Source organism: Dunckerocampus dactyliophorus, chromosome 1, assembly GCF_027744805.1.
Source record: "Dunckerocampus dactyliophorus isolate RoL2022-P2 chromosome 1, RoL_Ddac_1.1, whole genome shotgun sequence".
Lineage (NCBI taxonomy): Eukaryota > Metazoa > Chordata > Actinopteri > Syngnathiformes > Syngnathidae > Dunckerocampus > Dunckerocampus dactyliophorus.
This window is the reverse complement of record NC_072819.1, coordinates 42,629,732-42,652,107: the sequence shown is the minus strand read 5'-3', so window position 1 is coordinate 42,652,107 and position 22,376 is coordinate 42,629,732. Positions and strand designations below refer to the sequence as shown.

At 39.5% G+C, this 22,376-nt stretch overlaps 1 protein-coding gene across 2 annotated transcripts in view; it reads right to left on the bottom strand.

The window, feature by feature from the left end:
• The window catches only part of LOC129186635 (cadherin-4-like), a 290,983-nt gene that overhangs the window by 75,335 nt on the left and 193,272 nt on the right, over window positions 1-22,376 (bottom strand). For both annotated transcript variants that reach the window (XM_054785083.1, XM_054785089.1), the window contains 2 exons: window positions 17,752-17,978; window positions 2,868-3,065 (listed from right to left, as the gene is read on the bottom strand). In XM_054785083.1, coding sequence (XP_054641058.1) covers window positions 2,868-3,065; window positions 17,752-17,978 — 425 coding nt within the window. The remainder of the gene's footprint in view (window positions 1-2,867; window positions 3,066-17,751; window positions 17,979-22,376) is intronic.

The window sequence follows — 22,376 nt, the reverse complement described above, 5'->3', positions numbered from 1 at the left end:
TCTGTTTGGCAACTGTACAAACGATTATGTTGACGTTGTATGTATTGTATGTATTGTGCGAAATGATCCTCAACTCTTCACGCTGTAAACACAGACACATACTTTGTTGACATTATTCAGCTTAATAGCTTCCTTACCTTAAAATTGCTAACTTTATTTTTATGTTTTCCTGCTTAACTCCGGCTTTTGGTGGTTGAAAGCTGCCCATCACTCATACCAAGGAAAAAGTCTTAAGTGCAACAATTCTATCAATGTTTTGCAAAGGCTGAATCGAGGCAACTGGACTCTTCTTGTTTGTTGAAGACATTTCACCATTCGTCCAAATGTAGGTGTGGAGTTTCCCTATTGATGCCCCTGGTAGGTGTGTCCCTTGAGGGTGGTCCCAATAGGGTTGTTGCTGTTTTTATGATTGTTTGCCTGCTTGGCGGCAAAACAACTCATTAGTGGCCACTCTTCCCGTTACAGAAAACCCATGCAGACTAGTACCTGCTCTTTGACTCCCATCACACACTAGAACACAAGTGAGGAGTTATTACTTTCTTTTGAGGACAATGATGTTTAAATTCTTGATAGGGAAGACCGCTGGTTTGAAAGAGGTGTGAACGAGGCCGTTTATGTCAAACCAGAAAGGCCCTCTTAAACAGAGGAAGAAGTTTCATCTGTTTAGTATCATCTGCTTACAACAAAGACCTGACATCTCTCCACCAAAGATTGTCTCATTTAACGAGAAGAGTGGCTACTCGTGAGTTTTTTTAGACCTATTGTAATGCAGGACCATTGTTCACCAGCCATGCTGGGCCACAGTAACAACAATCCTACTAAGAGCACCAACAGGGGACATAAAAAGGGAAACTCCAAACTTAAACATTTTGAACTGAAGAAGCTTTTTGGATGAAAGGTGAAACATGCCAACAAACAAGAAGAATCAGGTTGCCTCAATTCAACCTTTGCGGATTACAATGATCTGGATGACTGGGAATCTACACAAACAATTAAACCAGTGCTTGATGAAAACAAAAGCAAATAACATCTCACTGAGCTGTGACACAGCCCTCAGCTCAAAAAGCTTTTTGTCAAGACTTTATCAGTGAAGTCAACAATTTCCCTGAGCCACATCAGGTTGCAAGCTCACAGGCCAGTCAGTGGGGTCCTGACACCTGGCTGATCTGTTGCTGGCCTGGTCAAAGTGGTGGTGCAGCAAAGATGCAAGTAAGAGCTGCTGACACCATGCCTGCCCTGGTAACTGGGTCGAGGCAAGGAGAAAAATGGTGGGAGGTTGGCTGTCTGCATGTCACTCAGAGCTGCACTCGATGACAGAATGGCCCATTAGGAAAGAAAGTGACTTCACAGGCCATTAGGGCAGGCAGAACATGGCACATAGACCATGGAAGGATGGCAGAGTTCCAGAAAAATGGAGGAGCAAATGAGACAAAAAAAGAAGCTAGGTCTCTTTTTAAACCGATATTTCACTTAATAAACACAACTGGTTGTGTTCTTTGTAAATATTTCTTGGTAGTCTGACAGTGAAAACTAAACTAGAAGAACATCAGCCCCAATTCTCAATGGAAAGACCAAAATGGCACAAACAAACAATATGTGAAGTAAAATTATCTGTACACCATCCACTTCCCAGAGCTGTCTCCTTGTTAAAGCCTCTAGATCTTAGTATGGCCCTGCCTGCCCTCCAGTCATCATTAAAAAGAGACACAGGCCCAACAGAGGCATCAACACGCATCACTTCCCCTTTGCTCTCACCGACCAGTCCACCAGCCCCTGACGGACCTATTTACTTTACAGAGTGGACCATGTTTCAATGCACGCAATATTCTCCAAACGTTCTTTTGATTCCGTCTCACACCCCACCCAATCCTCTCCTCTTACAACTGACTTAGCCAGCCTAGGGCAGGCCTCGCCCTATGCCGAGCTTAGCTGTCTGAGATGCCACACCGGCTAACGGGGCACATCTGCAGAGATGCTCTTATTCTCTCCCCTCTTTGAGTGGATGTTGTTGCTTTTTTCACTCCAAGGGGAGGGAGTAAAACCTTTTTTGAAAAACAAAGAACAGATTGCAATGAAAAAAACAACATCAGTAACTGTAGCATGTTTTGCAAGATTTAAGAAACAAACAGGGGTTTTGTACACACTAAGGGAACAGTTGATGGCAAAATATTCCGATAGTCAGAAGTAAAGCAACGAATGAAGAAGCTGTCTAATGGAATGATGTCTTTTTGAAGAATTACACCTCAAGCGTCAAGCTTTGCTACGAGAGAGACACAACTTGGAATCTTCAGACGCCTTCTCTCTTAAACACATACAGCACATAGTGTATTTGCAGCCATTTGCATTCAGGTTTATGCATTTCCCTAGTCTGGGCCCTCCAAATCACTACACAATTTATTTACCAAAAGGAAATGTGCTGAGCCACATTGTGAATGCCGAAAGATAAAATTCTTGTCAAAAAATAACCATGAGCTGTTATAAGATCAACGCCCTTTGGATTTCATTTATGATTGTGTTCAGGGTTGAGCCATTCTTCATCTTGTCTAAAAGATACACAATTCCAAAAACTCACATCTTGAAATGAATCCATGAGAAAAATCAAGAAACATAATAATTAGGTTCATTATGAGCACAAAGACTCCCACAGACAGTATTGCTGCTCTGAAGTCTGCTGGGAGAACATTGTAGGCACTATCATGGCTGTTTTTGACACCTTACCTTTTTGTGGCTATAATGCGTGAGGATGCAACATAACCATCTGCACAGATGTGGGGAACTAAGCAGTTTTTCCGACCCATTGCTATTGTGTGCAGGACTAAAGAAACCCAAACTGAAATTTCAAGACAAATCTGCGATGCAAGACTTACGCTGACTAGCATCTGAGGGAATGGTCCACGAGAATTTTCAGCAACATTGATTGGTGGGATCACCCAATCCCTCTTTTGCCTTCGTAGACCCTTGGAGCTATTCCGGTTGCCCCCTGAAAACATGATGACAGGAGGTGGAGCCTGGAATGGTTCCTTCTTCTTTGTCCTCTCAGCGGCCTTGCCTTCTTCGATTGTAACCTTAAAGACAACAAAAAAAAAGATTTATTAGACTTGTTGCTGCTTATGATAACAGTATGGTGTTCTTTAAGTTTCCAAGCATAGATAATATCAGACAATTCCGGAAACCACCACAGAGTTGGCACAAAACTCAAACCCTGGATCTACAGTAAGTGTCTGGCTTTGTCATGCACCTCTACCTACACAAGCATGTCTTTATCTTAAAGAGTAATGTCCTGTTTTTTGGAACACTAAGGAGGTTACACTCCCCAATGTCTACAAAGTATGTTTGCTTTGACCACTATGACAGTAACTCATAAGGTAAATGTGTAATTAGCATACTTGTAATCACAGTATCACAACAATGCAACACTTGTTTTTGCGCCTCTCTTTCATGATCTAAACTCAAAGATCTAAAATGTTTTCTAATGACAAAAAAGGGCTAATGCCCTCATACAGTTCACACATCTGTCTAAAATTAGTGAGCACCTCTTCTTTGCTGACCTTAGGCCGGCCCCAATAAAACCCCAATTTTTTGTAGTATTATGTGACGATGGAAACAAAGTTCACATCCCTCAGTTAACAAGAACAATAGTGCCTCGATCAGTGATCCCCAAAACCACCAATCTAGCCAGGATACTTCTGATGTTAGTACTAGTGTAGGATTCTACATCTCTGGTTAGATACAGTCTCTTTCACTAGGCTGCACCAACTAAGACACAGGCTTCCATCATAAAGTATGTTCCCACAGTACAGCAGTCTGAATGAACTGATCGCCACAAGAGATCTTAATGAAAGATGACCAAATAAGAATAGGAAGGCCATGTTTTGTTCTCCTCATGAGCAATAATTCTTGCTAAAAAAAATCCCAAAACAGACAAACAAAAACACTCATCACAACAAACATCCTCATTGGGAAACATTGCATCAGCTCTTCATGACGATATAGGAGAGCTTTCTCAGTGTACCTCAAGGATAGAAATCCAATGAAATATGTTCATATGCATAGTCTCTGTCAAATTTTCATTGGCCTGTGTTCTGAGCGATGCAATACACGCTCAGGGGCTGCATTATATATGATGGCCCAAAGGTTATATCAGATTGGTAATGCCAGGGACAAGTTGTGCAGCTATTTTATCAACATATCTCAGGGATACAAATATGTCAAGAATCCAGTCATGACCATCACTGCTGAAGCAGTGCATCACTTGTGCTGTGCTCTCTGTCTCAATCAGACTTCCCTGAGCTATCCCTTGCTCACATGCTCCCCAGTGCCCTTCTCTTGCAGTGATATTGTTTTTCTCCCATTCAGTGGATCCTGACAGCTTGTCTCAATAACAGGGATTCCTGAAGCACTGCTCTGTGTTCAGCTGACGGTGGACTGACGAGTAAAAACAACAGCAGCAGTTGACCGAGAAACGGCAGCAAGTACAACGGTTTGTCTTTTTGTCTCCAAATTAAATGATTAATTGTAATCTGTGCTTGACAGTGGTTTGCATTATTACATTACGTAAGATCCTTTCTACTGTCACTTGCTATTAAACATTTGTATAACCGCTTAAATTGGTAAACCTATTTAGAGGTGAGAAAACCTTGTCTATGAAACCTATGACTACACTCCAACCAACCAGTTTCTGATATCCTGTTTCTTAGCCTTTGTCCCAATTACCTGTGTATCCTACCCGTGTTATTCAGTGTAGCTGTCCATATCATTAACCTCTTGACACAGAATCCAGTAAAATGCATAAGTCCATAAGAAACATGTCAATATCTTTAGCAGTGTCTATATACAGTACACGATTCGTATAGAGTCGAACTTTGGTCTTTGAACACCCCTGTTTTCATATGATTCTGTTTTCGAAGAACATTTTCACCCAAATTTTGCCTCGGTTTTCATTCACAGCCTTGGTTATCTTACAATATTTGGTACGTTGATAGCATTGACTGTTTATTCAGTCATCTTGATCACACACCCAACACCAAATCTTGCGATACATAGTTTACACAATACTAACTAACTAATACTAACTAACACTACAAACTAGTCCGTTTAGCCTGTACTGTATCATTCCACAGAATCGAGTGCCTGAAGAATCCCACGCGTTGGTAACTCCGTCTTGTCTTGTATTTGATACACCACATGGGTACAACTGTGTTCATAATAGGGGTGGGGATAATGATCGATTCTTAGCTGCATCGCGATGCGGACATTGACGGCTATAATCAATGCTGACGGAAAAAAACAATGGAACAAAAAGACGGAACACGGAAGTTCCGCCCAGAGAGTTTATGGTGGTGCACCTAAGTGTAATGGGTGCCACACACGGGAGGCGACAAACAACTGCGATTGGCGAAAACTCATCGCCAACGCGTAGCAAACCTGGGAGGAGATGAGCGTCTGTGACCAGCTACACTGGTGAGTGACGCGTTCACACCCAGAGCGAAATAAAATAAACATATGCAAATGTCCGTTTAAATTAATATAAACTTACCCAATATGCTTACTCTGGCACCAAAGAGTTCCCATGCCACTGCTTTTTTCTTTATATCTCTATATTCTTTTTTTAAAAATGTCAAATACCTCTGGGAAATTAATCTCTTCCATGTTTATTTTAATTGTGGATCATTACAAATATGCTTTGTTTTAGTAGTACACGGTGAGTAAAAAGACATTATACATACAAAAAATTATGCTTACAAAAATTGACAAACTATTGATCACAAAAAAAAGATGCATCGAGATGCATTGATCATCGTTTTATCATCGCATCACAGGCCTCTGAATCGTAATCGCACCAAATCGTGAGGTGGCCAGAGATTCCCACTCCAAGTTCGTAAAGTGTGTTTATTACAGAACTTGCCTGTTAGTCTGCTCTCAACTCATTGCCCCCCCAAGTCATTGTTCCCCAGCTCAGTAACCCCTCTATGACACCCACACCGGTGGACTCGTAGTTCTTAACTAACACAGTTTCACCACAAGTACAGTATTTATTTATTTTTTAAAATATATTTTCAACAGACCCTTTGGAACGGATCAATAACGTATTATCAATGTGTGGTGATGGAACAAAAAAACCTAATAATATGACATTTCACCTTATCAAAATAGGATGTTTGTCACAGAGTAACAATCCTTGGAAGTTTGAACACATCAGGCTGCAAATGGCATTCCAGATTTAATAAATCCAATACTCACTATGGATGAGGATAATCAGGAACGCTCGCTTGCATTGCAATTATTATTTAGAGAGCCCCAATATAAAATCAAAGAAAACACAGTGGATACTGCATTCTTGTGTTCTTGGGGATTCAAGAGAATAAAAGGTTAAATCACTATACATTTACGTACAAAGAAAAATGTAATTTAATGCAGCCTCTACTTTTTTACTTTTAGACTTTAGCCAACAACCATCTGCCCACCAGATGACATTTGAGAATAAATAAAATACAAACGAATAGACAAGCTGAGGGAAGTTAATGGCTTCTGGCACATACTGAAAAGTCGGGGGTCTAGTACAATGGAGTCTACAAAAAGTGTTTTCTCTTTAGTTTTGTGTTTGTTCTTGTTTGGTCAAGGTTCCTCTGAGGATTGTCTTCTATCTGCCAGCAGAAACAACACTTTCAAGGCTGACTTCATTACAAAGACGCTGGAGACGAAAGATTTTAAGGCTGCTTCAAGATGTGTCAAGTAATCGTCCATATGTTACGTATTTGTGTGAGTGGGTGGTTTGCGACGGGTGTGTCATGTTTAGTTTCATCAGCATTAGATGTGCCCTTTAAAGGAGAGGCTTTGAGTAGGAAAGTGATAATTTCATTATGACAAAACATTTCCAGTGTCGTGCTTAGCATGTTGACATCGCAGTCAGGAGATCAAGGCTTTGAATCTCTGTTTGGGCATCTCTGCGTGGAGTTTAAATGTTCTCCTTGTGCTTGCGTGGGTTTTCTCTGGGTACTCCGGCTTCCTCCCACACTTAAAAAACATGCATGCTAGGTTAATTGGAGCTTATAAATAGATCATATGTGTGGATGTGAGTGTGAATGGTTGTTTGTGCATATGCGTATATGAAAAATAAATACTTGTATTCATCTTCAAGATTGGATGGATGGATTTGTAGTCAAAATCTTGGCTCCAAATTTCTCTAATACTAATGTATATAATTTATAATGTATATAAAACATGATATAATGTTATATATTTTCTTACAGTATGTATTTGATTTTTTACTACTGTGATCTTGGTGCTGGGAAAGGAAGAGGATTTGCCTTGTTTGTTTTCTTCATCTAAAGGTATATAAATATTTTTGAAAATGTCTTTATTATAGCTCCTAATTTGAATTCTAATTCATATCTTCAATTATTATCTCCAAGACACGATGAAGGCATTGATAGGATAGTTCGTGGTTGTAAGCAAGGAGAAAGCGGCAGGAGAAAAAAGGAGAAACAAAACAACATCTTAAGCCAAAATATTCACACTCTTGCCAAATTGTGAGTCAAGGTGATTTTTAAATGTTTATTTTTTTATTTCTGCAGGCTGGAATTGACAGAAGAAAGTCGATTTTAACATAATGTTTTATTTGGATCCTTATTTGGATCCTTTCTCAATCATAAATGGCAGCTTTTTTTTAGTCATACCTGTCAAACCTTTCACAGCATTGGGGATACATCTTTTGCACAACATTCCTCTTTTGTATAATTTTCACCATGAAACATTTTATAATTCATAACATTTTTCAAAATATATATTAAAAAAAACGTACTTCTCATCAATACTGTATCTCTTACACAAGGTCTTACAGTCTTTTGCAACTTTCTTCTGCCATTTTCAGTCAAAATACTCAAAATTAAAACTAAATCACTTCAGCTCAAAATCTGGTCAATGCTTTTGGTCTTACAAGGGGTTTTCATTGAAGACTCCCTCTTGACCTACTTTTACAGTTGTTGAAGGTTGGTGGAATCTCTATGTAATAATAGATATCTCTCGGTCACATAGGGATTTGCAGGTCTGAAGTCAAAGGTGTTTCTCTTTTACGGGTGCAAACATTGAGCAAAGTGCATTTTGAATGCATGCCATGCTGACCTACCGCGAGACAATCGACTGCTTCACAACTTGCATGTTGCCCAGACAGAAGCAAGGCCACGTGGATATGAAATTATTCCTCAACCACCCACTCCCGCGTTTTTGCACCATCTGACTTTCACCTCTTTTCAACCAATCGTTTTAAATTGAAACAACAAAACACATTATTAAGGTCGAGTCATGGACTCTGACCAGGTGCAGGCACATCATTTGTCTGTTGTATTTAGTCATCCGTTGAAAAATATGATCGAGCTGGAACCCCCATCATGTTTCACAGAAAGTTTATTCTTGCATTGCTATACTATTACAGCATATCTATAAATTTGCATTTTATTTTTTTTATCCTTGGAAATAATGGTGTCAGTAAATCATGGGCCAGTTGTGGGCTGGTCTGGGTTAAAAAAGTCCAGCACATTTTTTCTGCCCCTGCTATTTTAATGCAAAATATAGACTATTCTATAACAAATACATTCACAGATGCATAGAGTTATGTGAGAAGTGTGTCTGTCTGTAGAGAAAGACTAACAACTGTAAGTTTCTTTCCTATCAGTGTATGGTAAGTGGGTCAGAGTCTTTAATGAACACCTCTCATAACTGTAGATATGCAATAGAAATGACTTTAATGAATCTTTTCCAAAAAAATCTGCCAAGTTATTGACTTCCTTTCCATTTCTTCCTCCACCAACATTTTCAAGTTATTACAAGTTGTTCCTTCCAATTATTTTTTCCCATTTTATTTTTTGGGGGGGATTTACTGCATAATTAATTAATTGAAAAAAAAATTCTAACAGCTTTTATAGCAGGCTTTTATGTTTTTGGGTAAGCCTGTGAAGTCAATTGGTTTTCTTTAATAAAAAAAAACAAAAAAACAATCAATCGGCATCTCTTTTGGAGCAACTGGGGGAGCTGTATCCCTGATAACAGACAACCTGACTTTACCTGACTGCAGGTGGTCCTCGAGCTATGAACAAATTCTATTCCTAGACTGTGATATAAGAGTTTTAGTCTAAGTCAGATGTTATAGCTAAATTCTACCTAAAGGCAGGGCCGTTTCTTGCTATAGGCAAACTAGGCACCTGCATAGGACCCCCAAGCCAACAGGGGGCCCCAAACCTGCATGTTCAGCATCATCTGAGGAGAATCAAAATGTCGTGTGTCTTTATCTTTAACTATCTTGTGTGTTTACGTCCCTTATATGTTTTTTTTCTACTGCAATTTACGTTGGAGAAGCCCAGCGCTTCACCGCGTCTGATGTGGGCGGTGCTTTCAGGTGCACTTTGAAGAGTGTTTGCCCCACACATGCTTGTGGGATCAGACAAAGATATTAGTAATCTTAAATTTCACGTTTAATAAAAACAGTCCATTTGGTGGGTTTGTGTTGGTTTTGTGTTGGTTTGCTCTGTTTTGCTTTGTATTCATTGTTTTTGGATGTTAATTTGTGTTTTTCTTTTGCTTGTATGGTTTGCCATTCATTCATTCATTTTCTACGTCGCTTGTCTTCACTAGGGTTGCAGGGGTATGCTGGAGCCTATCCCAGCTGTCTTCGGGCGAGAGGCGAGGTACACCCTGTTCTGGTCGCCAGCCAATCGCAGGGCACATATAGACAAACAACCATTCACACTCACATTCATACCTATGGTCAATTTGGAGTCTCCAGTTAACCTATCACTCGTATTTGTGGAATGTGGGAGGAAGCCAAAGTACCTGAAGAAAACCCTCGCACGCACAGAGAGAACATGCAAACTCCACACAGACATGCCCAAACGGAGATACGAGATCTGACGTTGTGGCCAACATGCTAACCGTGTGGCCACGATTTGCCGTGTTGTTGTTGTAATCTGTCACAGGCTGGCATGATGTGTGAGTGTAGGTTGCCAAAGCAGAGATGGCGCGCAGGTAAAAAGACCCTTGTAACGCAACCCAATGTAACGGCCATTATGTTAATGCATTTTACTATTTCCTATAGTATTTCAACTATTGTGATAAAATAAAGTTTAAAATAAAGGCCATACTGTAAATTTGTATTGGTTCTGAGGGCCATTTCCTCCATGGTCGCTGTTGTTCTTATTTAAATTGAATTGCTAAAATTAGCTAATCTTGCCACATTTGTTTTGTTATTATTACTTTGATGAAGTATGAGGTGTTATGCTGATAAGTGTGAGATTGTAATGTTAAATGACCATTTGTGGTCTTGTTTTGCCCTGTAAAATAGATGTTGTTTTGTTATATTTTCTTATTTAAAGTAAATATTATTATAAACGCTCAAAATTTTATTAATTTAGTTTTATTAATTGACCTATAAAGGATTGTTGTTGACATGTGTGCATCTATATTCTGTCTCCTTTCCTATTATTATGTCTACTATATTGGGTAATATGAGTGTAAAGGTGATTATAGGGGTGTTATTTAATGTCTAGAGGACTCTAATAATGTTAAAATCATATTTAGAAGGTTGTACATTGGTTTTCTATTTTCTAATTATGAGAATATTCCATTTATCAATAAGGAATCCTACTTTGTGGAAATTCACTTATCACCATCAAGTCTGGAACCAATTAACCGTGATAAACAAGAAATGAATAAACTCTAGTTTTTTTTTTATCGTTTTAACTGGCCAAAGTGGCTCAACCAAAGATGTTTCATTTGAGCTGTAGTCTTCAGTCTGCAGGTGATTTTAATGATCAACACCGCCTTCAATTTAAGGGAAGGAGCTCATCAATTAAATCACCTGCTGGAGAGAAAACCTGCAGTGTCTCGGCCCTCCATTGACACATGTGATTTAAGGATTACAAATCTCTTCATTGTAGATTGACAAATTAGGGGCCCCCATGCAGCATCTTGCCTAGGGCTCCCACAAAACAATTGCCCTGCCTAAAGGAATACTAAGTGAATCACTTTTAGCCTTCTCTTAAATCAACTTAAGGCTCACTGGAATATTGATTCTGGTCTCCAATTGAATAATAACACCACTGCACTGCTTAGTCATTATTGTTGCTTTCATAAGAGCAGATGCTTTAACATGCTACAGGATAGTCTTTATCTTTAATGACGGTCACGACAGTCGACCAGTTAAGACCAAATGCGGTCAATATACTGTAGTTTGGCGCTTCTCTTCTCTCAGTAGCTTTTAATGATCTTCATTTTCACATCCGTGCTGATGGAGTTTCTATTCCTTGGCGCATTTCCACCAGAAGAGCCTGCGTTACGCTTGGGAGACATAATGAAGTGCAAAAAGTTCATCAATAAGCGATGTTATCCACTCTGTGTAGCTGGAAACGGGGCACACACAGTGTTTATCCGCAGAACATGGGACGAGTCTTACACTGCATCCTCGGACTGTGCGATGCATGTTCATCCGCTGCAGGTGCTGTAACTAGTTCTCGAGTGTTTAAGGGCCAAAATGAAGTTTTTAATTAATTTATGGGAGCGCGTTCGTAACCACGAAATGGCTTCAGCAGCTTCTTTTCATGCTCAGAATAAAAAAACAACAATACAAAAGAGAACCTAGTCATTCAAGCACGCACAGACATATTACAGGGATACTTTTTGACAAGTTTGCTAAAACATGCACATGCTTGTTTGCATTCAGGCTTTGTCAGCAGTCCACGATCTGACAGATGCAAGCCAGGTCTGGACAAATGTATTATTCTTTTTGTTCAGGAAAAGCAAGGCTTGCTGTGGATAGCGGGGGATTGTTGTCGACACCTCACTTTATGAACTAGGAACAGGCAGAAGTAGAAAGATGCATTTGGGGGAATGGAATTCAAGGAGAGCGGGGAAGGGTTGTCAGAAACAGACATGACCCCATCAGCCCTCCTTTGCCTACTGTAAATACATCAGCAGTGACTGTCTAAATGATTAGATTAGATTCAGCTCCAGAACCATCCCCTTCTCTCTTCAATATACCTCACACACATACTAAACACATTTAACTTTATAAAATGTATAGCTACGCACCACTAATAAATGATCATTTAAAATGATGTAGAAGTTACAGTATATACGCTGTATATTATACAGTAATACGTCGTTTATTGTGGTTTGGTTCCATACCCGACCATGATAAGTGAATTTCCATGAAGTAGGATTCCTTATTTATAAATGAAATATTTTCATAGTTAGAGGGTAGAAAACCCGCTTGCAACCTTCTCAATCCATTTTTTAACATGCCCTCTAAACATGAAATAACACCACTACAGTCACCTTTACACTTGTATTACCCAATACAGTAGACAAAATAATACGAAATTAGCCATGGAAGACATAAATAAGACCCGTGCTAGTGTGTTGCTGTAAAGGTGTTCCGTTGCTCGGGGAGCGCAGTGGGGGGCGGACATGAATGTTTAGCTTTGAGTGGGTTACAGCCACAACATTAGCTCGTGTTAGTGATTATTGTACATGTTGTGAAATAATCCAAGCCTTTATGTTATGTTCAAGCCTTTTGCTCTGACGATCAAGCCTGGTGTCTCAGCGAACATTACAGTAAGATTACTGACACCTAGTGACCAGTGTAGAATAGTACATATCATCAAAGCATCTTTGAATGCATCTTCTGAATGCCTTATATTTGTATATTAGCTAATTTAGACATTTTTATTTGTGAAAATGCTTAATTTAGGCAACAAACCTATAACATTTGCTTAAATATGCATTTTATTGCTTATTTGCGAGGCCGTGAATGAAGAATCGCGTGTATGCAGGGATCCACTGCACTTGTTTTTTCATTCCTTCACTAAATAAGTAAAAGGGAAGGGCTAACATGGGCCGCACGGTGGTCTAGTGGTTAGCATGTTGGCCAACACAGTAACAGCCTGGAGATCGGGAAGATTCTCCCCTGGGCATTTGTGTGTGGAGTTTGCATGTTCTCCCCGTGTGTGCGTGGGTTTTCTCCGGGTACTCCGGTTTCCTCCCACATCCAAAAACATGCACGTTAGGTTAATTGGAGACTCTAAATTGTCCATAGGTATGAATGTGAGTGTGAATGGTTGTTTGTCTATATGTGCCCTGCGATTGGCTGGCGACCAGTCCAGGGTGTACCCCGCTTGTCGCCCGAAGTCAGCTGGGATAGGCTCCAGCATACCCCCCCGACCCTAAAGAGGAGAAGCGGTATAGAAAATGGATGGATGGATGGATGGAAGGGCTAAGATGATTTTTTAAACAGATGCCTGGCGTTGGGTATCAGTTTTTCTTTAATGACAGCCTCAGACATTCCTGAAAGCAGTAGTTATTTCCCCAGTCATCCTGACATGCAACCATGTGTTTTTATGATCAGATTGAATCAATCAAATTAAAGATGACCTGGACTGATCAGAAGTGCAGTTCTGTTTCATGGCACTAAAATTAGTTGAACTTATAGTTTAAGTTCTACTGTATGTATGGACAAGCTTTGCCGTAGCCAAACACAGAATGAAAAAGCAAGGGAATTTTACAACTGAGGATTTTAAATCACGCCACTTCAAAAATAAGTAGAACACACACTATGTGGCCTATTGCTAAAAAGAACAAGAGACATGAGTGTGGAATGGATGCGGCCCCCGCAGCCATGGTGCCGTCAGCCGTAGCCAGCTGGCGGTAGTCCCAGCTCTCCCCCTCCACGCCACTGCCTCCCCAAAACCCTGCACGCTTTGATATCAGCCAGCCCCTGGCTACCCAGACATCTGGAAGTTATTATTCAACAGAGTGTGCCATTTCCATAATGAAACGTAAGGTTTTTCCATTGTTTCTATGCCTTGCTGTCTGCTACTGCTCTTGTTACGTACGCTCTTAGTCCCAATGCGAATCACATATCTGACCTGGCCCTCTTAAACTTACTTACTTAATGTTCACAATACCTCAGGATTGTTAAATTAGATGACTCGGTGGGAACACTCACTCCCATTAATAAATCCTGTGTTGGCTGTTGTCCCAACATGCTTCTCGTTTTGTCTGTTTGGGAATTAATTTGCCTAATGTCCCCCTTTTTGAGGCCAAGAAGAAGGAGGAAAAAAAAAACATTTTCTGGTTAATATAATGTAGAATGAGCTGTTAAATTCCCAATTATAAAACAATGTTCTTGGAAACCCCCCTACTAACCAAGCTGGATTTCAAGTATTTCCCCACACTTTCAAAAATCGTCAGTTTGCAATTTTTTTTTTGTTTCATTTTTAATGTTTTCTTTTAGTGCAGTGCAGTGAGGAATATCATCTGAGAGCTGCAAACAAAAGAGTGTTATATTCATGTGAATCTGTCATTAGGTTTAATCAATGTTATTCTCATTCTGGTGTGAAACTGCTTCCTCAACCATCTGGTGTTGGAAATTATTTAAAAGCTCAAAAAAAAGCCCCCCAAATTAAACAAGAATAATTAAAATCCTGCAAGGAGCATGTCCGTAACAATTTGACCTTTACTAAAGACGTCAAGAGACATGCTGCAAACAGACTAAAAGCAAAAACAAGCAGTAAACATTGCTTCCAAAAAGGTACAGTGTCAAGACAGTGTGTATGCAAACTGTAACTATTTTTTTATTTTTATGTAACATCAATCGTTATTGCAAGTTGTTGTATGTTGTGTAGTGCATGCAAGGCCATTAGTTGACAATGTCTCTTTTCCACTCACTCGCTCACAAGACGAGGCGATACATGATATGAGGTCTAGACAATATTTTAATGATATTTTAACATTACTCTTGAGAAAATTACAATGACCAAATATAGGACTAGACAACCAGACAACCAGGCCAAACATAATGTAAAATAGTTTCTAGTAAATAAGCTTTATGTTTATGCTAAAACAGAACTACAGTTCCCATGATGCTTGGAGTGTAGAAGCAGGAAGTACGGAATTTCCGAAATAGACACCACTATCACATGTTTTGATAGAAGTCATATGCAGCAGTCGTGTTTAGATCTGACAAATCGTAAGTAACTTTCATCAAATGTAGAATTACTACAGCTTCTGCTGGGTCATTAATACTGCTGTTGCAGGAACTCCGATCTAAAAAAAACAGCCACACATTGCGAGTGAGTGACGCTGGAAACACAGCGCGCAGGTAGGATTGCAAGGTTTACAGCTGCGAAAACCACTTAATTTGTAGTTACAATCCTGCCTCGCGCACTGCCGCTTCTATGTTACGTGTACAGTGAAACCATAGTTAACGTCATTAATTCGTTCCAGAAGGTCCAACTATAACCAAAACATATGTTAACCAAACCAAAATTTCCCATACGAAATCATCTTAATCCAGTTAATCAGTTCCAGAAAGCCAAATGTTAACACTAAACCCGTTTATCGTTTATAGTTACAGTTTAATTTTAGTAATTATAGTTTTACATGCAGAAAATAATTTGCAATGCAAATAAATAATGAATGAAATAGCTAAATGAACATTTACGGTTACTTTTACCTTCACTGAAGACGTGATTCTTGGTGGGACTGAAAACAGGAAGGTTGTGGTGGTTGATCTCACCGCCTCATCGTGTCAGTGAATGTAAACGTATCCTTAAATGTTCATTTATCCCTTTTATTCGTCATTTATATACATTTAGAATTGTTTTATGCAAGTAAAACTATCATAATATGTTTTGTGTTAAGTCAAACGCTGATGACATCATATACGGGTGACATCCACTAGATGACTTCCGGTTCCGATTGCCATTTTGTTTAGCTAGCTAATTGGATGCTAACAAGGATGGATGTTTGTTGTTCAGAAAAAAGTAGGCTGTCATTCGATTCAAATATGTAATCATGATTAATCACATTTTGTCCATAGTTAACTAATATTTAATCGCAACTAATCGCAGATAGAAAGACGTTTTTATCAATAATAAGTAGGGATGTCTTTGTGGTAAACGATATGATACGTATCTAGATACATGAGTCAAGATACGATTAAAAATATATGTATTTTAAAAACAGAATGATTCGACACAGTGTACAAACAATACGATTGGATTCGATGATGAAGACATTAGGGGTGTCACGAGACACTCAGTTCACGAGAAGAGACGATAGACGAGAATGGGTCTATGAGACGAGACAAGATTTTAACATTACTTTTAAGAAAAATATAATGAAAACATATAAAGATACATGACAATATATTGCAATCTACTAATTTAATGTCTACTGCGTTACACTCTTCTGCACTCTGTGTGAATGCTAGCCACCCTGTATCCACTCACCAAGATAAAGTGACTCTATGACTGATGAAAGAGCTCACTCCGTTCATGTTGTTGTTCTATGGAACAAAAATGCAGCAAGGTTCTGTAACCAATCACCAAAGTGAATTCTCTTCCTGCCTGTTTGGAGGCGAGAGACGAAGAAAACAGACACACATGCACGTGGCAATACATTGAGGCTGGTGAAATAGAGTTTATTTTAATTTATTTTGTGATTAATTCATTCATTTATTGTCGTCCCAGGCCTAGTGACCATGAGACAGTTTTTTTTGGAATGAGAAATCGCTTTAATCTCGCAAGATCTTGTGACACGAGAGTTTGTGACACGCCTTGTAGACCTTAATCTTACATAAAAAATAAAAAAGCCAATTCTATAAAAGTGTCATTCTTACGGTATTTTAAAATGTGTAAAAGAGCACATTATATCCCCAAGCATGCTGTGAGGCAGGCCGCGGGAAATTTTCAGGTGCAAAAAAAAAAAAAAACACTTAAAAAATAAAATATAATAACATAATTTGTAAATAACTACGTTAAATGTTATGTAAAGGGATACAACCTAGACAGACTACTATACTGTATATACACATCCACCGCTGCGTTTCCTCAAACTACGGTGTGGGCCGAGGGTCAAACAGGACGTGCGCACGTTAATCGTGCGTAAAAAAAAAACTGTGCCATTAAAGGAACTGGAACTTTGACAGCCCTAAAAAAAATACATTAAGAACGCAGTTGGACTTAACAACTCGACAAGTTGCGCGCCATATTGTACGTTAACCAGATAATGCACACAAACTGAGGCAAAACTGTCATGTAATCAACCAAAAAACACGCTAACCGGGGCAGATGCTAACTAAGTTCCACTGCATTATCATTCACAACACTGATTCCATACAGTCTGATGAGTCCATGAGGCAGCTTTTGTCAAAACAAAAAATATTGTCAGGTTTTAATCTCTGACACCCCTTACATTATTTTCCTTGGACAATCAGTGACCCAGTAAAAGCTGACTTGGGACCAGACCTTATGTTTGGGAAACACTGGTGTTACTGAATGGCACTCCACAGCTTTCATCCATCAGTTAAACTGCCCCTTTGCTGCAGTTTGAAGCTGGAGCATTTGGGGCACTTGAAGCTTGGGCTCCAGCCTTTGCCTGACCTCTGACAGCTTTTGAGAAGAAACGGACATGTCAAGTGCCTGTGGTGTATCCAAAGCACAGGATGATTTCCAGTAACAGCTTATGGCTGGGGGCAATCACACTCTCCCCTTGTGGCAGCGTGATTCTATTACTTTTAACCGTGTGCAACTCACATTTCTTCCTTCTCAAGCTCTCCCATTTCCTCAAACCCCAAGGAGTTTTGACCTGATTCTTGCCTGCTACTGTCACCGCTGGCACGGATGTAATATGAGAAAGAATGTGTGGGTTGACAATTAAAAATGGAAGCAAGGGTACTCATGCTCAGTAATTGTCGCTCACCTCATTTTCATTTTGTTGATGTGAAGGGGGGTCTATCAGTGCCAGCTGGATCACAGTCTTCCAGACATGGGTGTGAGCACCACTTGCTGTTAGTTTAAACTGGACCGGCACATCCAAGGAGGCTCCCTCTCCCTGGGCAAAGATGGAACCATCTGTCCGTACAGTGAAGTTGGGATCGCTGCTCTCAAAAACCACTCCTGTGTTCCCCATGCAGTCATCAAACTTTACTGTAAAAGAGAACAGGAACACTTATGGTACTTTTCTCGTTTAAGGGATGAATAATGACACATACGATGAATAATGCACACACAGAGCTTAGAATAATTGTAAAAATACAACAATACCATGTCTGATTTTATTTCACCATGTTTATTTCACCAAGTGAATACAAAATGCAAAACATCAGCTCTGTTCTTTTCCCACAGTGAGAAAACAACATGATAATTAAAACTAAAAACATATGATCATTCACCAAATATTAAAATATTAATTAGGAAGTCCAACATAAAGATTTAAGCCTCTGTCCTAAAGAATATGTATACATACACATCTTAAGCTACAATTATTCTTGCTGGTGCAACCTTCATGCAGCTCTTAGTGTTGCCCTGTCACTAGGGGTGGGAATCAAAAACCGGTCCTTGTGGATAACTGGTCCCCAGTGTTACAGTTCCTTGGAATCATTTGCCAATTGTGCAAATGATTCCATTATTGATTCCAGTGGCTGTGAATGACTTCACCACGAACATGCGCGGCAGCATCATTCACCAGTTCAGCAAGCAGGACACATGGCTGCAAATGGATATTTCGTCAGAGAGGACATACTACCATAATGCAGAAACATTTGCACACACACCATGCGATAACATTGAATGGAGGTCGCGTTTTCCATCCGCTCCGGAGCGAATCTCAACCCAGCGGCAAGTTTGGGGGCGGCGGGAGGCGAGGAAGAAAAAAACAATGTCACGTTCTGTCTTATGTTGTCATGGCTTTTATTTTGTTACGGGCTTCTGCCTTTAGATCCTTGAGTTCTGGTTGCAGGCGGCACTACGCGACACACCTGTTTTCCATCATCATCACTACCATTCTGATACCACATGCCTGTGGCTTACAAACTCGGGTTTGTTGCATTTCATGCTCATCTGCCACCTGACACTTGTTCCCAAAGCTACAGGATGTTTCTGGGCTCTTTGGACTTTGTATGGTATTGTTGCTACTTTCCTGTTTACCTATGTGTCTCGTGGTGTTACTTTTTTACTCTTCATGGCTATTTGGACTTTTTCTTCTTCTGGTGATTTTTTTTGTTAGTTGCCCTCACTGTCTGTTGCCCTTGCTGTGTTAATAAAGACTCAGTGCTGCATCATCTTCTGTGTCGGCCTCTGCATCTTGGAATCCTACGACCTGAACGTGACAAACAATCACTACGTTTAGTGCAGCAAGCAAAGCATGGCAGATATTGGGTGAGGAGCTCCAGCAAAACATAAAGCTGACAATGATCTTCATCAGACATCACATCAAAATTGTGCCTGAACGTATTAGCATCAGACAGCATGACGCCAAACAAGTTAAAAACGCCTTTGAGAAACAACGCATCCTGCACACACACGGAAGCCTATTGAGTTCTTCAAAAATAAACTGTCGCGGACAGCAGAGCACCTTTGCCAATGCAGAGGCTTTGCTGTCAAATGCGCAACTGGCATCATATAAAGTGGCATACAGAGTTGATGCATTTAAAAAGCCACACATCATTGCTGAGGAATTAATCCTGCTTGCCACTGTTAATATGGTCTCTGCTATGATTGATGACACAACAGCTATTAAATTAAAAGCTATCCCTCTGTCAAACAATACTATTTATCTATGACATGACATAAGACATTGAGGAGCAGCTTTGGGACAGACGTTTTGCCCTGCATGTGGACGAAGCGGCCAACAGCAACAAGAACAGCTGGTAAATAACTTATGTCAGATTCATCAACACTGGTGATCTGAGGGAGAATTTGCTTTTCTGAAAGCCTGCGAAAGAGGCTGATCTAAAATGGGAGAAATGACTGTGTGGGCATCTGCTTGGGTGGGGCACAGGCAATGTCAGGGAAACGGGGAGGGCTGCAGGAGCTGATCAAGCACATCTCCGCTGATGTGCAGTAGACACACTGTGATCCACAGTGGCTTGATATTTTTGTTTAAATGAAGATTAAGATGAGGTCTTCGTTTAGTTTTGATGTGTCTCAATTTAAACTAGACAACTGGTTTGTGTACTTACGATATATAAGTACAATATAAGACACAGTTATTGTCACACTTGGACAGAATTCAGACTGACTACATGGCCTACAGGACACACATATTTGTTTTCCATCCATCATTATCTTTTTACCATGGAAAAATAGTCTCTCCATCCTTTCAGAAATACATATGTCCCAAAAAATGATGTAGAAAAAGTGAACAAAATAATATAAAAGTCATCTGGGATGAATTATTAGGATGAATTAACATTATGCCTGACTCATTCAAGCATGTTTGCTCTATGCATACTCTATTGATTCAAAACAGTGCGCAAATGCAGCAAATGAGCTTGAAATACAAAAAAAAATGAGGAAAATCTTCATCCACCCACTTCACCACCCACTTACTTTGCTATACATTGGACTGCAATTACACCAAAATTCCCTTCGTGTCAGTGCATTATCTCTATTATCTGCAATGAAATTAACTCAGTTCAAGCGGGGGATGCGTCACAGACGATTGGAGCCCACAATGGCTTCCCAATCTTGCTCCTTCCCTGCCTCAAGGCACCCTATTCTCTCTCAGGGATTTAAATGTCTAGACATATCACATTGTCTATTCACGTAGTCTTCTCACATGTCTGTGAGACAGCGTAAACATGGCTTCAGTTGAAGGACGTACATCCGTCTATTTGCTTTATATGGTCGTTAATATAACTGCGTACAGTGTCCTGCCTGGGCCACTGTCCTCCAGCCAGATGTCTAGAAATCGTCGCAGAGTTGAAATAGAGGGACAGCTCTCACATAACATCTGTCCACTCCGTGAGATAGTCTGTATCCTGGTTCCAAGAGGAGGGAACAGGAGAGACATTGTAAATTTTATCTCACAGACAAAAGGCACATAGATTTCGTCCTCATCTAGTTTTGGAAGGCAAGACGTAAATAAATAATAATATTTTCTTAAATATTCTAAAACCTGTTAAAAGTTGAACACAATGAGCCAAAATAAGATTAGGATTAGGGATGTCCAATATTGTTTTTTTTGCTAATAACCGATATGCTGATATTGTCCAACTCTCAATTTCCGATTCCAATATTGACCGATACCGATACCGCTATATGTAACATCACCTATCTCCTGTGGTGGAAGGAGTAGACAGGCCTGGACTTATCACCTTATTTTGTATTATTATTGGTATGTATTATTATTATTTATTATGTATATTGCACGACAAATTTTACGTGATCTGTTCTGTATTTATTTATTCTTATTCTATTTTATTCTATTATATCTCATGTCTTGCCTTCGTTGTTTTATTTTGTGTTTTATTAAGTTCATTGCAGACCTGCTGGAAATGTGAATTTCTGTTGGAGAGTAATAAAGTATCTATGTATGTACTGTATGTATGTATTTTTGTATGTATGTATGTATGTACGTATGTATATATGTATGTATGTATGTACAGTATGTATGCATGTATGTATGTATGTATGTATGTATGTATGCATGTATGTACAGTATGTATGCATGTATGTATGTATGTATGTATGTATGTATGTATGTATGTACAGTATGTATGCATGTATGTATGTATGTATGTATGTATGTATGTATGTATGTATGTATGTATGTATGTATGTATGTATGTACAGTATGTATGCATGTATGTATGTATGTATGTATGCATGTATCTATGTATGTATGTACAGTATGTATGCATGTATGTATGTATGTATGTATGTATGTATGCATGTATGTATGTATGTATGTATGTATGTATGTATGCATGTATGTATGTATGTACAGTATGTATGTATGTATGTATGTATGTATGTATGTATGTACAGTATGTATGCATGTATGTATGTATGTATGTATGCATGTATCTATGTATGTATGTACAGTATGTATGCATGTATGTATGTATGTATGTATGTATGTACAGTATGTATGCATGCATGTATGTATGTATGTATGTATGTATGTATGCATGTATGTATGTATGTATGTATGTATGTTGTTAACACCACTTCACAAGTGGCTGCCTTACAAGCAGCTCTGTTTTGTTTATTCAAGCACATTTTTACGTGCCACGAGAGCACGACATCGGTGTGATTCCCTGTCTACCCATTGATATTGAGGCAGCAGTCAGAGCCAGGGCCTTCCGTGCCTTCTATTATCATGGTAAACGTGAATTCACTACCGAGCAAGATCGGCGAGCTGGCAAGAACGTCAAGACCTTCAGGGAGTGCATCTTATTTGTGCTTCACTGAATGGCTAACAGCTAGCATCCCAGAGGCTAACGTGAAGAGCTAGCCGACTTCAGTACAGTTAAAGTAGCCAGGAACACAAGAGCCTGTGGAAAGCACAAAGGAGGTTGGCTTGCACTGTATGTGTGGTGT